Genomic DNA, 19596 nt, shown 5'->3' with positions numbered 1-19596 from the left:
CATGCACTGCCAAGGCTGTGAGATATATATGTTCAAACATTGCCAAGCCAATACGTCCTTGCAACAGCAGTGCAGGATCGTCCCGAGTAAGACAAGGAAGTGCTGTCGACTAAGCCGGGCACGCTAATCCTGTCTGGAGGAAAAGTGGTAAATCTCCGTAACTCTAGCCGGCAGGTTTCTTTTTGGGATGCGCAAAGGTGCAGGGAAATGGGCATGCGAAATGGGGAATGACTGTTGGCCGTACGATCGTAATAATGAAGAATCTCGGCTCTGCTATGTAAGAGATAATCGACAAGCCTTGATTTATTCATGTCCGAATCGCCATACCGGTACATGATAAAGAGCAGGTATTTACGGTAGCTCTTGGTGGTCTTTTCTCTTGTAACATTTTGATGTATACTCCCCTCAAATATTGTACAGGGTGTTGCACGCGCTAGAGTCTTTCTGTGGTCTAGATCAGAGGGATATTGGCCATGTGGCTCATGTGGCTCATGTGAATTCCATATAGGTTTTAGGAAATTTTGTACGTTAGTAGCAAATTGGCAGGCAGATAACCGTGAGAAACAATTACAAAAAAGCCCAAAAGGGGCGAGACGTTGGCTGATTCAAAAAAAAAAAATGAACCCCTGAACCCTTGATTGGAATCTGCATCGCATTTGCTTTTTTTCTTGTATAAAAATCCATGTCAGCTCGGCATCAAATTTGCGGAGAAGACGACACGAACAAAAAGGCTTCTTGTCTTGTTGTGTGCCGTATTCTTGATCCTCTCCCATAGTGCCGATCCAGAGGGTGAGGTGCCGCCTGACCGGCTTCCTTGCGCGACTTGTTCAATTCTGGGGCTTTCCCTTCATGCTCAAGAGTCAGGTCAGAGAGCCAGCCCCAGGCGGTCGGGTTTTTCGCTCCACCTTGTGTTTACGGTGGTCCAGGGTGGCATTCAACAATTCGGTCTTGGCCAATACGCTCCCGGGTCCACGCATTTTCGGCAAAATCCCATGGACAAGAGATGGTGGTCCCCCATTTGAGGACGTGGCATTTGTGGGGAAGAGATTGCTTGGATCATGGGAAAACCACCCCCAAACAGACACTGACTACTATGAGGTGAGGTTCAGCTAATTGGCTTGCCCGCAGCTGACTTTGACCCGGACAGAACAGAACATGCACAAGACTCGGAGCAATGGTGTAGAGCAGGGCAAGTCCAAGCTCCAAACGTCGACATTGACGCGGAGACAAGCGTCTGTTCTGTTCCACGATGCTTCGCCCCCGCTATTTCCCTTCTTTTTTTCTGTTTTCTCCCTCATCACACACACAACATTACACACCCTTATCCCTCCCTTTCTCATCATTACGTCGCTTTCGTCCTTGCGTGTCTGACCATGCAGCGAATTTCCGTATTCCCCATGTGGCCAACCGATTTCTTCTTTTACGTTTCCCGTGCACCAAGACATGGGAGATTTTTCCCAGGACCCTGGCCCATAACTGACCCCCCCTTGTGTTTCAACCCTGGCCCGCCCGTTGCGGCGCCCGTCGGTGGGTTTTGACTGACAGTACTTTTTCACAGGTCACTGTATGGTAGCAGTGATAGGTAGGGCAAGGTTGTTTATGGTATGGATCCAACCGGGGATGTATGATCCTCATACGGTTACCCGTGCTCTCCTTATCTTTGCTACTTGGCGGGAAAGAGCTAGGGCTCTCAGGCGTGTGGTGCAGTTTGTGATAATATAAGAGACCTCCCGCATCTGCTTGGGGGTGCTGGGTTAGAAGGGGGTTGGTACTTTTTTGATCTTGACTTTTTTTTATAAACACATTTAAGCCTTTTTGTTTAGCTGTCGTGCGTGTGTCGATTTATTAGTCCACATTGTGATACCCCCCAGTTTAGCTACAGCTAGCAAAGTCGTTCCTGCCCGCGACACAACAAACAACTCGTTAAAAGCCCACCCACAGGCCATCCTTTTTGTCGAAAGTACCTCAGACAAGCCCTGTCTGTCCTTTCGCGCTATAGTCCAGGTGGCTATCGTTTTTTTTTCGGTTCCACAAAGCTCAAAAGCCTCTCAATTCCGAGATCACACCTCCAACTTCGGCTTACCCCCCACGACTTGCGTCTTGGTCTCTTCAAAGCAGGTCACGACTTTGGAAATCCTGTGTACCTACCCTCCGAGCTAACTCCGGCCCAGCATCCTGACGACTTTTGCTGCCGACAAGGACAAGAAAAAAAGTTGGCTCTCCAAAGTCAACTGATTCTTGTGGATAATCCTTTTTTTCCACGGTGTTGCTTTACGTTGTTCCGAGGACCCCGGACGCTTCTGAGTTCATCAGCTCTGTTGCTTCATTTTCACCCCTGCCATATCTCTACTTTGCACCACCAGGCAAATCACACACAACTCTTTTGACGCAATGGCTCAAAATCGTCAGTATATGCTCTGATACCTACCCCACGCCAAGTCCGAATCCCCGGCAGGCACACGGACACCACAGTGGGAAAAGCAGACCTGGTTCAGAGGCCCATTCGGCATCTTTTCAAGGCTTGATCTGGTGAAGCTAACATACAAGTTGGATTTCAGAGGATGTCTTTCAGTATTCCATGAGCTCGAACTCGGCCTGGGCAGGCTACAAGGCTCACCAGAACCCGAACTTCTTTCCCAAACTGGCCAGCGGACAGTGGCCTCAGATCCGTAAGTCCGCTCTGTTCTGTACCCCCTTTGACGGTTGTCTTCCCTACCCCTCCCGTACCTGACGACTCCAGAGGGGAGGGGCACTCGGGTGCAAGAATGGCTGTTATGCGAGCATGGACCGCACAGCCCGGTGCCTGCACGTGTGGTGCAACACCTACATCCTGGGCTGTGAAGCTGTGAAGCTTGTTTATTGCCTTTTTTGGTACGACATAGTCTGAGGCATAGATCAGACCCGCTAATTCTTGTCTTTTTCTGGTCTTGACAGTCTGGCTTGGGTGCTCTGACTCGAGATGCCCCGAGACGACCATCCTGGGCCTGCAGCCAGGTGATGTGTTTGTGCACCGAAACATTGCCAACATCATCTCGGCAACCGATATCAACACGTCGGCCGTTATCGAGTACGCAGTCATGCACCTCAAGGTCAAGCACGTCGTGCTTTGCGGCCACACTGCCTGCGGTGGTGCCAACGCTGCCTTGGGAGATTCGAGGGTCGGCGGCGTGCTCGACACGTGGTTGACGCCTCTCAAGGCCGTCCGCCAGGCAAACGCAGCCGAGCTGGATGCCATTTCTGACGCCAAGGACCGCGTGGTCCGCATCGCCGAGATGAACGTCGAGGCCGGTGTCAAGGTGCTCATGGCCAACGCCAACATCCAGGATGCCATTCAGGAGAGGGGCCTGCAGGTCCACGGCTGCATTTTTGACCTCGCTTCCGGCAGGATGAAAGACCTTGGCTATGGTAACGCCGCCAAGGGTCCCCAAAGCGGCGACGGCGAGGTTGTTAGGGGCAGGCACGCAACGCTTGTCTTCCGTGGTGGTAACGCCTCTATGACGGCTCGCTGAAGTGGTCACTGATTTTTATGCCAACATTTTCTCATGAATGACTATTAGCCCTGGCTGTACTGACCATGAAAACCATGGCTTTACTTGCTCTGTGTATTGAGGGATACAATTTGCTTGAGCAAAAAAGTACATATAGGCTTCGTTTCTTTCTCCCTTTGTTTTCTCCTAAAGTTTCTCTTCTATTTTTTTTTTCGTTTCACGCAGAAAATGCAAAAGGTTCTGTGGCACTGCAAGACAAGAGCGGTCTTGATAGAGCATTCGTGTCTAGGGAGTTTGGGGGTCATCTCTCGGTTCAAGGGTTGATAGGGGGCCTAACATACGATGATTGTTTTTTCACGGTTCTGCGGAGTCGTTTGATAGCCGACGACTCAGGCATATACATATATATCGACTACCAGCAAACTCAGTTCTTGATGGTTCTGAACCTGGGATATGTATGACTCCAACAAATGCCGGCATTTGTTTATTCTCTCTTGTTTCGTTGAGGCTATGCCAACAAGTCATGAATAACAAAGACGTACGATATGTGCAGCCGGAACCATTCCTTGCGTACTTTTACCACGTGCATATGCTGCCCCGTGCGATCACCTTTTTTTTTTTTTTCTTTTTTTTTTCTTTTTTTTTCCTGTCTAGTCCGACCCCAAAGCCCCCAGTGGATACATGGCCTATGCGAGAGTCAGCGGTGTGAGAACATACTGTAATTAATACTCGTCCTCTTGGAGAAGGGCTCTTATGCACGTGGTCGTTATTCATCGACCTTTTTGGCAACGCACACCCCCGTGTCATGCAAAACAAAAAAGGTGCATTTCAATCTTGTCCACTATTCTGGTTCCCATCTTGTCCGTCAGATCGATCTAATACATATTGTCAGCCTCATCGAAAAAAAAAAGAAAAAAAATCAGGTTTTTTGCGTCCTGATTTGTACATGACCAGACAAAAAAAGGAAACAACCCCCCTTTTTCGACAGCCTCAACAACATCATCCCGTCGACCGCTTTGCGGGGGGGTTGCATGCATACTACTTGTGCACCCCTGGCACGATTTGTTTAATAATATTTTTCTTACCAGAGGTCTGGAGGGGGGTTTCCTAATAGTCAGCTGGAGAGTAGGTATTTAAAAAAGACGAAAAATCGAGCAGAGTCCAGGAGAGATAGATCCACCTTATTCCGTAGAACTGTATCGAAATGTTTGAGTCGCGGTGGACTAATTGGACAGGCCTTCTCTCTGGTGGATTGTGCATGATCATGATTTGGGGGGGGGGGGGGGGGGGGGGGGGGGGAGAGAGAGAGAGAGAGAGAGAGAGAGAGTCATGGTTCCAAGACGCCTTGGTTTGTCGTAGAACAACTGCCTCAAACTGAGAAACCGCGGAATGTGGAAAACATGGTCGTAATGGCTTCTACAGTAAATGACGTGGTCGCAGAAGTGCGTGACCCTTATCTGTTTCTCCGGCGTAGGGACGTGGATGGTACTTTTTTTATTATTTTTATTCCAGGCATGTATGTAACCTACTGTACTACGTAGGTATGTAGTAGGCAAGACGGAGCTAGCGTACGGGGTTTTTAAATGCTTAGGTGGTTATCTGGGAGGGATATGGATGTGAGGTTTACCGCAGTGGCCCTTTTTCGCCCCCCGCCCCCGTACATCCGGAGCTGCGGTAACCCCGCCTGGCCCGATATCGGGGCCTCCGACTTGTAAGGCTCCCAGACATGTGGTACCACCACTCATGGCATCTAGACATCAGGGATACAGTTGCGGTAATACAACATCTACAACAAGTCTGATCTATCTATGTGATTATAACCAAATAGGTATCTGACCTAAATAACGTAAGAGCAGTCTTGGTTTGTACAATGAGACCTCCTTATCAATACCTGTATAATTTTAATGTTATATGCATACGACCTGGCTAGTCCTGATTTTAACATCACTCCTGCACACAGATAGTCTATACACTGGGACCCAGATATCTGCAAGCCCCAAAGAAGGTAGTACAGTGCAACCCTAGGTCCAACTTTATCAGACGAAAACTACCCCCAAAAAGGGCAGCCTTGACGTCCTGTCCATCACCACCCCCTGGACCCATAAACCATGCCACTGTCGATCCTATCAGACGGACAGATCAAGGGTCTGCTCGAGGACCTCACGGTAGAGGAGCTCGAGTCGTTCAAAGACGCCCTCAGTAGCGCCCTGCACGAGTACAGCGTCGGCACCCAAAGTCGAACGCCAGAGGATGACAACCACCTCGAGCGTCAGGTCGTCTTTACGCCCTCGACCGGGACAAAGAGCCTGTTTATGCCCTCCCATGGGCCTCCGGGATTAGGGGTCAAAGGTTTGTTTTGCTGTGCTTGCTGGCACTAAGCTTTTGACAGCTAACACATTCTTGGACCTGAGGGGGGAGGCTAACAACATGCGTACCGTTGTTTTCCAGTTATCACACTGAGCTCCCCCGAAGCGACCAAAAACGCCGACGATGGAGACGCGCCAGAACTGCCAGTCGTCCGCCCGACCGGAGCCATCTCGCTCTTCTCGGCACGGGGCGACCCGGTCGCCGTGCTGCACGCCTCGCACATCACGGCGTTCCGGACCGCACTGGCCAGCACGTGCCTGGTGCAGCGGCGGGACCAGGTCAAGGTGCTGACCGTGTTCGGCACGGGCCTGCAGGCCTACTACCACGTCAGGCTGGCGCTCAAGTCGCGCGGCCCGACGGTGAAGCAGGTCAACATCATCAACCACCGCTACAACGACGGGTGCCGCGACCTGCTCAAGCGCTTCTGGACCATCCCCGCCGAGACGAAGCGGCGCGAGGGTTGGGCGGATTGCCAGTTCGCCATGCTGACGCCGGGCTACGTCGAGTACGAGCGCCTGCTCAAGGAGCAGATCCGGGCCGCCGACGTCATCTTCTGCTGCACGCCGTCGACGAGGGAGCTGTTCCCCGCCGGGTTCCTCACCAACCCCGAGGGAAGGCGCAAGGGGAGGCTGCTGGTCGCCATCGGGTCGTACACTCCCCAAATGGCAGAGATCCCGCTCGACGTGCTGCGGCAGGCCACCAAGCGGCACAAGGGCCACGGGCCGCACTTTCACAAGCACGCGGCCGAGGGCGGCGTTGTGATTGTGGACACCATCGACGGGGCGCTCAAGGAGGCCGGCGAGCTCATAGCCGCGGGCCTGCATCCGGACCAGCTGGTCGAGCTTGGCGAGCTGGTCATGCTTCAGAGGTGCTCCCTGCCGGACGAGAGCGACGGCGATTCCGAGGTGGGCAGCAGGGGCGACACGCCGCTCGGGTCTCCGCTGGCTCAGGAGTTTGACGGGATGAGCCTGACGCCGGGGACGTCTGCCATGTCGACCGTGTTCGGGTCGAGCACGAGCCGGGCATCCAGCAGGAGCAGGGGATCATCGCCGAGCCGGAGCGGCGCCGCGTCTCCGCCGGCGAGCGAAAAGAGTCGGAGTGGGTATAGGGGTTTCTTCTCGCACAAGCGATCATCCAGCCACAACTCTGTCAAGTCCGAGACCAAGGCCAAGACCAAGGACGACCACCTCGCGTTGTGGCTGCAGCGCGGAAACGTCATCTACAAGAGCGTCGGTATGGGTCTGATGGATCTGGCGGTGGGGATGCACCTTGTGAGGTTTGCGAGGGAGAAGAATGTCGGATCGCATGTCGAGGACTTTTAACAGCGCTTTCGTGTAGTGTCGCTCTTTTTTTTTGTAACAGTATATAGCCCAATGTGTATAACCTGACGTAATTTTGGATCTTTTGATTGATGTCCATCTACCTGACAGGCGAGCCGTAGGATCCCTTCCAGGCGACAAAGTCGCCAAAGTCGTTGCTGTGCTGGTATCGAGGATCCAGACGGTGGCAGTCAACCATCTCCTCTGGAATCTTGGGTCCCTTCTTGAGGTGATCTCTCATCATGGGGTTGGGGCGGAGTGGCGGCAAGGGAATACTCCGATCATTGTGCGCAACTGATAGCCCGTCACCAGTCTCCATCAAGCTGGACGTCAGCTCGACCGTCTCATACCCTGTGCCACTGCAACCCTCCTGGCCAGCCTCGGCAGCCTCGCCGCCAACCTCATCACCCGGCAGGCCGAGGTACTGATACGAAAGATTCGGATCTACCGCGTCCCCCGAAGTCCCCTGCAGCCCCAGCCTCGCCTCGAGGAAGCCGCCCACCACGCCGACGTAGAAGCTCGGGCACAGATCCGAGCCCTTGGCCAGCGACTGCACGCCCTCCATGCTCGGGTGGCGGGACCTCACGAAGCCCCGTCCCGACCTGTGCTCCTTGCGCGTAAAGTAGATGTTGCAGTTGGGCCGGTGATAGATGTCGCGCGACTGGCGGTGCCACGTGCACTCGAACCCGGCCAGGTGGTCGCAGCAGGCCCGGCGCTCCTCGGCCTCGCGCGCCCTGCGGCTCTCCTCGCTCGCAAACGGCTGCGGCGGGTCCGGGTACGGCATCACGCTCCGGCACGGCAGCGCCTGCGTATGGTAGTAGCCCCTCGTCCAGCGGAAGTCGAATATGCGGAGGAGCTCGTCGCTGGGGCCGCCCGCGATGAAGCGCTCCGTGCCCCAGGTCAGGAGGTGCTGGATGTTGGATTCCGGGTAGACGTTGTCCTCGTAGACGGCGTCAAAGGGCGTGGGCGTGCGCAGGTCCTGGAGCCGACAGGTGCCGTCCTGCCAGGCCGCGAGCACCAGTGGCCGCGTGTGGTTGGATATGGACGAAACGTCGAGTGGTAGGATGGACGCGGCGTTGATCTGGTGGGAGCTGCGGCCCGTGTTTGACATGGCCGGGTTGTCGATGGCGCGGTGGATCTGGTAGGCTTTGCCCGACGGGCTGAGCTGGACGTACTGCAGCGCGGACTGGAACTGTCCGTTGATGCCGAGCGCGAGGGTTTCGCCCCGGTCGCCGATCCACTTGACGCCTCCGAGGTGCGTCAGCTCGCTCTTGTCGTGGACCGAGTCTTTGTGGATTGTCAGTGAAGGGGGGACCTCTGGTGGGTTCTCGGCGAGCCACTTGTCTCCCCGCGGCAGGTCGTATACGAAAACGCTCTCCCTGTCGTTGGTGGCGATCCTCCCGGGGCCCGACACATCCATGGACAGCAACGACGACTGCCCGAGAACCCTACCGGCCGCTGAATCCGATTCACGCCAGCCCCTGGCCTGCCTCGGCCTGAAAGTGGCCAGCAGCGTACCTAGGTCGCCCTGCTCAGCCGATCTTAGATCGAGCCATCCGCTAGCTCTCGCCGCAAGCACGGCGTTGCCCTTGCGCTGCAGGTCGTGCAGGCCACCATCGACGACGGAAAGGTCGACAATATCGTCCCTCCCCGGTAAGAGCCCATGGTCCCGACCCTGGAATCGAGCAAACGCGCGGTCCTCTCCCCATCCATCATCGACGATGCGGCGCTCTCGCGCACAGAAACCCTCCCCCTCGCTCCAGACGAGCAGCTCGGAGCGGGTGTCGACGTCATAGTGCGCGTCGCACCGGGACGGCCAGCGCTGGGCCTGCCGGTGATGAAAGGTAGCCCCCGCGGGCGGCAGCGACACGGTGGCGGTGAAGTTGAGCGACCTCCTGTCCCAGCAGCGGCTCTGGTAGGTGAGCGACTCGGCCAGCATGGCCCACGACAGCTCGGGGTTCTTGAGGGTCTGCTCCCGCGGGATTTGGAGCGAGGGGAACCGCGTGCGGGCAAAGATGCGCCAGCCCCTCTCCCTCAGCAGCTGCGTCAGCCTCTTGCAGCTCCCGGCGAGGTTCACCATGTCCCTCGCCGTCTCCATGTGCGCAAAGATGACGAGGATCACATCGTCGGGCACCTCGGCCAGGAGGTCTAGCCGGGAAGGTGCAGTCATTTGTGTTTGTTGTTTATACGTCTACGGCCAGATCTGGACTGTATTGGCTGGATTTTTTTTCTCTTCCTGTTGTCGATATTCTAGATGTTTTCGTTGCGGCAAAGCAGAGCGAGACCAGCAAAAGTCGTGATGGCATTAAGTTTGACTGGTGGGTTTCGGCCTATCGGGAAACAGCCTAGGCACCTGCTGTAATTCTAGCGCAGTGACTCAGTACAGTAGTAACACCGGGGCGGGTTGGGGTTTGCTTTTCAACCCACCTGACAGTTCCATCACCTACGCTAATTCTCGCCACCAAATCCTCATCGTCAAGCTCAATGTTTTCGCCTCTTATCCATATACACATAGAGCGGAAAGTGCATAGTGCGAGTATCTTGAACGTTTCAGTGAGTCCAGGCTATGTCCTTGACGAGCTGTCAGAAGTCCTCCGAACTTTTTTTTCTTTGCTTCGTCTTGGAACGTTTTGTTGTGCGATGCATTAACTCTGTTTTGATACATGGTCATGCAATGGCTGATCAATAATTAATTGCCGTGTCATCGGCTACATTGACCACCTTTGAGTGACTTTGCATCACTTCTGGCAGTCGAAAGGACATGCATATACTAATTGGCACATATTGCACTGTTTTATCTTGTTAGCCAACTTCCATGTTTACATTCCTATGTATAGTGTACTCGAGTGAGAAGAACATTCCAGGCACCTTTGTTCCCTTTCTAAAATGCATTTGGGTTGGTGAATAATATGAAAGCTCCTGTTCGACGTTTTCCGTTCTTTCTTTCTCTTTGGTACTTTTTTTTCGTAAATATGTTATTTATAGTTTACAACTACGGCTAACATTGACCAGTGTTTGCATTTTAGATTTTTCGCTAACACGAACCAAACTGTCTCGACGATACTTGTTCTAGTTATCGCTTTGACTGGTTGATATGGATTAAATCCCTAACTCGTTCGAATAACACCAAAGCAAATAGACTGGCATCCTGGCATATATATCTGCCCATATCTCTGTCACTTAAACCACCGCCCACCAACTGTCCTATATTACCTCGTCCTCAGACCAACGGCTCCAGCCTAACCCATAGCCTCCCGCTCTTGGGTCCAGCGGTACTAAGACGAAATTTGTCAGTACTGCTATTCGGTCCTTGGTTCAACGTATGGTGACAAGTGATATATGCCCGACTTACTATCCATCATCTTGTTCGATGCCGGCATCGTCGACAATGTGAGTCGTGTAGTTGGAGTATATAGCCGCGATTATGAGTTTCATCTCTGCGGACAAGCGTCAGTAAATCACCTCTCACAACGTTGCAATATCTCAATGATCCCCCAGGCCTTTGACAAGGGGCAACTTCAGGTATACGGACCATTCATGGCAAAGTTCGACCCAATACACATCCTCCCCCCAGACCCAAACGCCCAAAAATGCCTATTCATCAGCTTTCTCGCCTCCTCGTCGCCACCCAGCCACCTCTCATGATCCCATTTCTCAGGCTCATGAAACGCCGCCTCCTCCCGGTGCAGCGTGTGAGCAAGTGCGGAAACCCGCGTCCCGCCCGGCACGTCATATGGCCCGATGCGGCAGGACGGGTGCGGCGCCTGCCGTGGCTGCGGGCCTGGGATGGCCGCGTGCAGCCGCAGCGTCTCCATGAGCACGGCGTGGAGGAGCTCCAGCGAGTCGAGGGCTTTGAGGTCCGGAATGCTGCCGGCGTCTGTCGCTGTCCACTGCCCCGTTTCGTCCCGCTGTTTCTTGAGGCCTGGGTCCAGTGTTTGGAGCTCTGACTGCAGCTTCCGTTGCAAGGCTTGGTCTCTTGAGAGCTCCCAGACGAGGTAGGTCAGTGTGATGCCGGTGGTCTCCTGTCCAGCGAGGATGTGATCGAACAACTCCGACGCCACTGACAGGTCGTGATGCTGGAGGGCGGTAGAGTACAGGATGGACTTGTCCCCGTTGGCCTGCGCTTCCTTGTCCAGCCCTGCGAGCATCGCCTTGGTCACGACCGGCTCGTCCACCGGCTTCGTCTCCTCCCCAATTACACCGCTGGCCAGGACCGTGATGCAGAGCTTTTTGTTCCACTCGCCCAGCTCTCGGTTGCACTCGTCGACCCAACTGGGGTAGAGGTTCAGCCCCAGACGAGACATGACCTCGGTGAACCGCGGCAACTCCTGACGCCAAAAGGGATAGTTGGCCCTGGCTTTGTAGAGCTGCAGCCAGTGTTCTCGATAGCCCCGATTACGGAGAAAGTCGGTGGAATGTCGCAGACCAAAGATGTATGCCGTGATGAGGTCCATGGCTGCCGCCAGGAACAGCGAGTGAATGTCGATGCCGTGCGGTTCTCGGCCTTTGGCGGCGGACTCTTCCAAGATGGGCAGTAGTCTGGCGTGAAGGATAGCAGCAGCCTGCGCCTTGGCGGCCTGGCTTGACTGAATATAAGACTTCGAATAGACATTTGATATCATTCGCTTCCTCAGAGAATGCTCCTTTGCAGGCACCGTCGAGAACATGCACGGGACGCTGTATAGCAGCTCAGCATTTGCACCTGACAAAAAGGAAAAAGAAAAAAAGAAAAGAGCAAGAAATGAAGAGCAGCGCAACAGATGCTCACCCGTAATTGTCAAATATCGAATACCAGGCCGTCTTTTCGAAGCCGCCCTGGTAGATGGTCCTCACGGCGCCGGCATCATTGACGCTCAACTCGTTCGGGCCCACGCGCACAAATCGACCCAGCTTTTGGTGAGCGAGGTGCAGGACGCGGTTCTCCCGTCCTTGCAGGCGAACGATCAAGATCCACAAAGGCGAAAAGGGGACCGTCCAATGTGCAGGAGGGATTTTGCGCAGGGGGGATATGAATGCTGGATAGATTATTACGTGATATGTGAGGACAAGCACTGGGATCGACACGAGCGATAGCAAAAGAGAGCTGGCGACTGGGAATGGCATTATTGATTATTACGCTAGCAGGGTAGGACGAGAATAAGGAAAACAGAATTGCTGCATAACCCGTCTAGAGAGGAGCAGAGATTCGTTGGTTGCGATGACATGTGTCGAGATTGGAGGTTAAGACGAGCTAACATCGACCTGATAAGTGTGGGGTACTGACAGTTTGCCTGCATAACCCCAACCCGCCTGCAAGTCTGTGGTGTTGACCAAGTATTTTTTTAGCCCACCACGCGTGAAAAAGTAGTTCTAGAACTAGACTAGATAGTCAGAGGATGAACAATCCGACTTGTAGAAAACAAAACAAGATTAGATAGAGAAACGAGCATCATGGAGGAACACACTTTCTGACCTATGTCTGTGAGCCATGCCTGCAATAATATATAGCATGATGCATACATGGCCTATATCAAAACAACCGAGGACCTACAGTGCAACATTTCACAGTACTGCGCAGTTGTTTAATCTAGCAAGCAGACACCCGTTGCCACTCATCTACACGCCCAAAAAAACAATACTCGACCCCAGGACCAAAGCATCGCTATCGACAAAAGATACTGCTGATTCGGCCCAGGCTCGAACTGAGGACCTACAGTGGAACATCGTACAGTGGATTGTACAGTATGTTAGACTGTTGTGATAACCAACTACACCACCGAACCGCTTTAGTTGTTGTTGAAGATACGGGGCGGTGTTTGAGTCTATAATGGAAAGGTTGGTGTGAGGGATTTTTAGGCGAAATGGCGGCTTGTGCAAGCCCCTGACTTCTGATATTGGGAAAAGTGGCGTGGTGGGTCCAGGGTGCCGCGTGAGTTCGAGCCTGGGGATTGCCGGTTCTACTACTTGTTTGCCGGTTGTTTTGTACTCTTCGGTCACTTAGGTCATTTGGTTATTTGGTTGTTTTGGTCAGTTTGGTCGGTTTGGTGACTCCACAAACTGTGCCAAACAAGGAAAACATTCTACACAGTAGTTTGCTACAGAACAAAAAGTATTTTGGTTTTGACAGCGGGAAACCATATATTCACTACATCGCCAAGAGTTCTAGGATCTATAAGTAGTAAAATCATCTCACGGTGGACTATGTATTCACCACCCAAGACGTCTGTCTAGTCTAGACGTCCATGGCCACAGGGAAGGTGTAGCATGCAAACGGCATCGGAAACGAGCAGGTTAGAAGTAGATGAGCTTGCCCTGCTGGGCGACGACAAGGTTCTGTAAGGGAGGGGGCATCCATGCGGGTTTGCCGGTTCGCGGTGCGTTTGTGCATCTTGGGTTGGGGCGTTGTGACTGTACCGGGTCGGACCTTGGAGGCATAAAAAATACTACCACACAACCACGGCAGAAGGGATGAGGTAATAGGGACGAAGGAGAAAAAAAAGAGAAAAGGGTTTGCACAATTGAGGCGCAGCAGCCTTGTCTACAGGGAGAGGATCCAGGTCCCGTCGTTTCTGCAAGTTTTGGGAATGTTCCAGGCTACCGAGTACCGACCTCGATAGAAGCCGACCCCCGCAATTGTGCATATCTGTGACGGGGCGCTAGGACGAGAGAGAGAGAGAAAAAAAAAAAAAAAAAGAGGTCGGGCCCCGGAGAATGCATCAAATTCAGTAAAACGCTCAGCCATGCAGTTCGACTTTTCCAACATCACCCTCCTGTCACCTGTCTGTCTTGTCACTACCACGTAGAAAACACATTCTGACCTGTTTGACTATATGCACCATGTAATAAGGGACATTTGTGAATCATTGTGTGTTTTCTGGCAGCAGGTTTTAATCAAGAATATCAAAAGGGGGCGAAACCAAACAAAATCCAAAAGGCCCCACTGTCGAATGTCTCATCCGTCTGTGTTCTGCAGCTCCAGCGGAGGGTGGGCGCGCGAAACCTAATTCGATGCTACTGTACGGTGGTATTTTGTAGTGGCAATTGCCACTTCCAAGCAACAATGAATCTGGTGCACCCGCAAGACCCTGGTGCTCGGTAGCGGTTTCTCAAGTCGCAGTGAACCATTCACTGACAACAAATAAGCCACCCGCCAAGCGCCTATTTTCATCCATCTGATCGATAGCACGGGTCGTAGATCAATGCATCCGCTATACTACAGCTACTGTGATACTACAAAGCACTTATTACTGGCTTGCTTGGTAATAGAACACAAGCTCACTTAATCACCTCGGGGCGACCGGGTTTCGACGACTGTTTTAGGATGGAGCCACACCGTCCCAATCAACTGTCCAACAGTACCAGTGAAATTCCAATTTGTTGCGCGGTACCTGCAACCACAATAAAGTACCCCAACCCTTGCCCTGTCGTCGTCGTCGTCGTCGTTGTTTTTCGCTTCGCATGACGGATCACCACCAGCCCGGAACCAGTTCCAAGGAGATCGATCACATCATAGCATGAGTCGCCCGAGGAGGGAGGATCTCGGTTTGTTGCTTCTGGTCTTAGCAAACATGAAGAAAGGTCAGGGCGTCTAGTTTGTCTTGGGGTCTGGCTTGTCGGACAGCAGACAAAAGGAACCACTCGCAACTGAGAAAACATGCCAACCCATAGCTCCAAAGAAAATCATGGGCGATCGTGATTGGCGGATCGGCGCCATACTGACTCAAATTGCGCTGCCGAGCGGAGACCTGGAGGGAGGAATGGGTTCATGCTTGGACAGGTTGCGGAGCACGTATTGTATTGTGTTTTAATCTGTATGTTAATTATTATACTATCTTGTCTGGTGGTACTTCTACTATAGTACTAGAATTAGTCTAGTCTCGTTCAGTACCGAGTAGGCAAGGCACTGCAGCAAATGGTACATGATTATCTTTTTGTTTTCTTTGCTTCTCCAGTTCTTTTTCCCCAGTGAAATCTGTTTCGGCAATGCTCGGAGGGTGGGTAATCCGTTTTGTCTTGTATGACAGGTCAACCATAATCAAACGACTGTAAATGAAATCCATTTCTGGTCCTAGTGTCGCGGGGGTTTTGTTGCGGCTACCGAAATGCCTAGTTTGTAGCTTGTCTCCGTGGTCTAGATCTAGACTTTTCTTTGCAACCATGCGAGCCAAGAGGCGCTTGGTTAACACCTACTGTAATCACATCTGAATCATAAAAAGCAAAAAAAGCTGCATTTGTGTGTCGACGTCGACTGACGCAGGGAAATCCCCAAGAACTGAACAAAACGTCATCCCATTAAAGGAAGTCAAATAAAACGGTCGGCCGACGCCACACCTGCTTGACGATCCAGCCAAGCAACAGCCAAGAAATAAAATTCATCGGAGGAAAACGGTTCAGATGTGGTTCACGATGGCTGAGAGGCTTGGTTTGAGATGATCTCCTTAATTACCATCTGGGACATTGCAGTGCTGTACTTGTTTGTGTGTGTGAGCATCAGAGTAAACCGATCGGCCGTTCGAAAATTTACCGTACTGGTCCGGTTCACCAAACTTGAACCTCACTTCGGACTACCATGGTAGTTTCTTCGAGCTTTGGTCAAGATTTTGGGGATGTGTACTTCAGACAAATACAAGCAAGCAAGCAAGCAATACAAAAATACCGTTGCTCATCTTGGTGGCTTGGGTCCAAAATATCAACAAAGACCCGCTAACCGCTAACCCGCCCCCTGAGAGCTACGTTTGATCGGCCCCCTTGCCAGTTTTAAGTCGCTCCAGGCCACCCCTTGGGGTTTAGTTCAATCAGTTATACCGGTAGAGTACCATAGTAGGTAGCACTATCACCTGTTGCACCTTCAGCCCACAGCCCACAGAAGTCCTCTTTGCACCCACAAGTTTCGACGCAACAGTCACCATCCAGAGGCCAAGCTTTTTTTTTATTTTTATTTTCGCGTGGCAGGTCCCTTGCTCGAATGCGTGTGTGTGATCGTCCACGCTTCTTTCTCACCTGGGCTCTCCACTCCGAAAGAATGATGAAATCCTGCACCCCGAACCACTGCCATGCAACCATTTCGAAAAATTCACCTTCGGTTGGAACCCTTGGCAAACTTGGCAGCTGCCTTGTTCCTTGATACCGGGGATCGCTACGGCTACTACATAGTACGACTCGAAATGATCCTCATCCTCACCAAACGCCCCTGTTTTAGGGAATGATAGGCGTTCGTTCTGATACAGACCGAAATCCCCAACCACACACCCCCCATCCAGTCCCCATCCTCCCCTAAATCAACTCTTTCTTCTTCACCCCTTTCAAATCTTTCGTTACCAGCAAACCAGTTAGCGCCCTTTTTTTCTTCTGCTTGGCGACTAAGCTCCACACGCCAAGTATTCATCTCGAATTTGACTGCCGTTCTAGGCTTCTGGGGCAACCCCAAAGAGTCCCGCGAAAAGGTTCGACATGGGATGGAGAGAAAAAAAACGGTTATGGATCTCGAATTTGCTGAGCGGCTCTTTTTTCTTGGCCCAGGTATCATAGTACACAGCCCTCTGATATTTGTTTGGATCCAGTTTGTTCTCTCTTGGCAGGTCCCAATCGGTATCAACTGCCGTGTTTCTTACATAATAATATCTATTCTCTATTCCTCCCAGTTGGGGAGAAGCTTGAGAGAGCAAAAAAGCTCACCCCCTTGCCAAACTCAGAACATCCTTGCAAGGGTCGTTGTCATCCAACGCGAGCCCGGCCGGCAGAGCTGAAAAAGTTGAGGGATTGTCAGATCCTTTCCTGTCACCCTAACCGATCTCCACGCCCCATGCCCCAGGGGGACAAGGGATGGGGCAGCATATGGTCAACTCGCACGCCCCCGTCCGCAACCCCCGAACCCCCAGTCGCTACCGTTTGCCAAGCTAGGCAGTTTAATGAGTCCAGGTTGTGCCATGCGCCTCTTCATAAACTTCACTGCCTTCGGTAAGATACCTGTAGAGGTAAGCGGAAGCGCTGATGTAGCAACCCGGTTGGAAAAAAAAAAGGTTCTCCCGTCAAGGATGGCACGGCCGGCTTGGGCTACCACACTCGGATACTACCCCAAGGTCTTGAATGAGAGAACAAGATGAATATAAACGTCCGCTTCCCCTCCACTTCGAGATTCAGACTCTTTACTCTACTCCCCATCAGCCTCTGGAGCCTGGTATTTTGCATTCGAGTTTCTTGCTGGGTTTTCTTTTCGTTGCTTACCTTTTTGTTCTTTTCACTTCACTTCAACATTCCTTTTCAAGAGGTATGTTTGGACCCCTGGGCTTACTGGCCTGCCCTCCCCTCCCCACGAGGTTCGAAGATCGAGTATAGGGAACAATGAGGGCTGACTAACTCATGAAACCCAACAGCTGTGCTCTCCATACTACTCCTTTTTTATAAAAACAGTTCAGTTCGACAGGTTCAACTCAGCCCATCAAAATGAAGAACTTCGGAAGCATCTCCCTCCTGCTGCTGGCAGCGACCTCGTACGTTGCCGCCAGGCCGGCCGTCGAAATTTCAGACCTGCGCATGCACGTCCGCAGTAGTGAGGCTGCAGCCCCGGTGGTGGCCGATGCCGCCGCCGCCGCCCCCGCCGCTGAGGAGAAGAAGAAGGAGGGCGCCGCCGCCGCCCCTGCCGCTGAGGAGAAGAAGAAGGAGGGCGCCGCCGCCGCTCCCGCTCCTGTTGCTGCCGCTCCGGTGGCCGGCGCCAACGCCACTGCTCCTGCCGCCGGCCAGGGCAAAGACGCCAAGGGAAAGGATGCCAAGGGTAAAGATGCCAAGGGTAAAGAGGCCAAGGCAAAGGACGGAAAGAAGGCTAAGGCTGGAGCCGGAGCCGCCAACGCTACCGCTCCCGCCGACAAGAAGCGCAAGAAGGCCAATGCCAAGAAGGCTGACCTGAAGAAGGGTAAGTCTTTACCCCCAAGCCCTTTTGCGCAAAAGAAGTGCCCCCTGCTAATACAATATCCCGTTAATCAGGTGCCGCCAAGGCCGGAGCCGGTGCTGCCAACGCAACTGCACCCGCTGGCAAGGAGGGCAAGAAGGCCAAGAAGGCCGGCGGTGCCAACCTCGCCGCTGGTAACGGAACAGCCGTCGATGCCGGCAAGGGCAAGAAGGACAAGGACGCCAAGGGCAAGGATGCTAAGGGCAAGGACGCCAAGGGCAAAGATGCCAAGGGCAAGGACGCCGAGGGCAAGGACGCAAAGAAGTCGCTCGACAGCCTCCTCGCCCAGCTCGGCGGTGGTGCTGCCGGCGCCGGCAAGGCAAACGCAGGTGAAGGTGCAGGTGCGACCGGAGGACTCCAGAGTCTCCTGACACAGGTAAGCGATGAAACAGCCCGAAAGGGCGATCCCCGGACAATCTGGAAAAATAAACAAAACATCAGAGAGAACTGACATGTGGAATCCCCCTCACCACAGCTCCAGGGTCTCACCGGTGGCGCCGGTCAGGGAGGTGGTGTCGGCAACCTGCTCGCCCAACTGGGAGGCGGTGCTGCTAAGAAGACGGCCAAGCGCAGCCCCGTCACTCTGGTCCAGGACCTTGAGTAAATTCTTTGTCCTTACCAGCTAGCGTGGTTTTACGCCATGCTTTCTTTTCGGTTCCATCAGAGTCAGCAGATGCAACACCCTTGCAACCTTGACAGTGTTTCTGCCCCAGCGGCAGAATACATTGCCGCCCCGAGGTTGTCCATAGCTTCGGACCAAGTATCGAAAGCTACTTTCGGCCCAGCCAACGGCCATCCTCCACCTTTCTTCTCTTCATCGTCGCTCGCCTGAGGCGAAGCGTCTCGCGTCGACAATGTTGATGTGTTAACTTAGCCACTTTTTTGTTTCCTTTTGTCGGTTTTTTTTTCTTGGTCAACGGCGGCTTCTGGGTTTTGTTTCTGAATTTTTCCTATCTTCTAGACGGGTTTCACGAGTATATACCCCCACCACGCAAGAGGGACGGTCCCAAAAGTTCGACAGCTTTCCTTTTCATGTGCCAGGCATTGGGAAGCTGCGAATAGGGGGGGATCGACTGGGGGCCACGGGATCCAACAGGGCTTTGTTGCTTGGGTTGTTGGTTTCTTGTATCATGAGCACATGGACTGTCGACTGAAATTCAGACCCATTGAGTGCAAAACTTTTTTGCTCCTTTCCCATGCGTGATTCAGGTCCTTGCGTACTTTCAGGTTTACCGGTGAAACAAATAGGCTTTACCTTGGCGTAGATGCATCATAGTTGCTAGCAAGACACTGACACCCCACAGAGGGTAGTCTGGACCGTCAACCAAAACTAGTATGCAGTCGGCGAGGAGAATTCCAAAATAGGAAATTCCAAGTAAGCAACTATACGCGCTTTTGGAATGGTCAATGATCCCTCAGACAAGTCATGAATCTTGCAGAGGAAGTTGTAGCTGGCTGAAACAGCCATTCCCCGCTGGAGCCAGACACGGAACCCCTG

At 52.9% G+C, this 19596-nt stretch overlaps 6 protein-coding genes and 1 non-coding gene across 7 annotated transcripts; 3 read left to right on the top strand and 4 right to left on the bottom strand.

The window, feature by feature from the left end:
* Positions 1-1024: 1024 nt before the first annotated feature.
* On the top strand, positions 1025-4037 carry MGG_04611 (carbonic anhydrase Nce103). The gene is made up of 3 exons (XM_003713575.1): positions 1025-2404; positions 2559-2669; positions 2935-4037. The coding sequence occupies exons 1-3, from the start codon at positions 2392-2394 to the stop codon at positions 3507-3509; spliced, it is 699 nt and encodes a 232-aa protein (XP_003713623.1). The 5' UTR covers positions 1025-2391; the 3' UTR covers positions 3510-4037.
* A 1189-nt stretch (positions 4038-5226) lies between these two features.
* MGG_04607 (ornithine cyclodeaminase/mu-crystallin family protein) lies at positions 5227-7255 on the top strand. The gene is made up of 3 exons (XM_003713574.1): positions 5227-5334; positions 5449-5837; positions 5937-7255. The coding sequence occupies exons 2-3, from the start codon at positions 5597-5599 to the stop codon at positions 7175-7177; spliced, it is 1482 nt and encodes a 493-aa protein (XP_003713622.1). The 5' UTR covers positions 5227-5334; positions 5449-5596; the 3' UTR covers positions 7178-7255.
* On the bottom strand, positions 5247-9532 carry MGG_04606 (uncharacterized protein). The gene has a single exon (XM_003713573.1). The coding sequence runs from the start codon at positions 9342-9344 to the stop codon at positions 7275-7277; it is 2070 nt and encodes a 689-aa protein (XP_003713621.1). The 5' UTR covers positions 9345-9532; the 3' UTR covers positions 5247-7274.
* A 595-nt stretch (positions 9533-10127) lies between these two features.
* MGG_04605 (cytochrome P450 3A12) lies at positions 10128-12372 on the bottom strand. Its single transcript, XM_003713572.1, has 4 exons — positions 11943-12372; positions 10707-11851; positions 10527-10611; positions 10128-10449 (listed from the first exon to the last, which is right to left on the bottom strand). Exons 1-4 carry the CDS (start codon positions 12275-12277, stop codon positions 10395-10397), a joined length of 1620 nt encoding a protein of 539 aa, XP_003713620.1. The 5' UTR covers positions 12278-12372; the 3' UTR covers positions 10128-10394.
* A 463-nt stretch (positions 12373-12835) lies between these two features.
* Positions 12836-12936, bottom strand: MGG_20010. The gene has a single exon. It is a non-coding gene; the product is annotated as a tRNA-Val (tRNA).
* Positions 12937-15988: 3052 nt separating this feature from the next.
* Positions 15989-19276, top strand: MGG_04603 (uncharacterized protein). The gene is made up of 4 exons (XM_003713570.1): positions 15989-17420; positions 17527-18062; positions 18134-18474; positions 18574-19276. Exons 2-4 carry the CDS (start codon positions 17597-17599, stop codon positions 18700-18702), a joined length of 936 nt encoding a protein of 311 aa, XP_003713618.1. The 5' UTR covers positions 15989-17420; positions 17527-17596; the 3' UTR covers positions 18703-19276.
* MGG_15548 (uncharacterized protein) lies at positions 16150-16595 on the bottom strand (the record flags this gene model as incomplete). Its single annotated transcript, XM_003713571.1, has 2 exons — positions 16403-16595; positions 16150-16343 (listed from the first exon to the last, which is right to left on the bottom strand). The coding sequence occupies exons 1-2, from the start codon at positions 16536-16538 to the stop codon at positions 16150-16152; spliced, it is 330 nt and encodes a 109-aa protein (XP_003713619.1). The 5' UTR covers positions 16539-16595.
* Positions 19277-19596: the final 320 nt, after the last annotated feature.

This window comes from Pyricularia oryzae, chromosome 2 (assembly GCF_000002495.2).
Source record: "Pyricularia oryzae 70-15 chromosome 2, whole genome shotgun sequence".
Taxonomy (NCBI): domain Eukaryota; kingdom Fungi; phylum Ascomycota; class Sordariomycetes; order Magnaporthales; family Pyriculariaceae; genus Pyricularia; species Pyricularia oryzae.
This window is presented reverse-complemented; position numbering and strand designations above follow the sequence as displayed.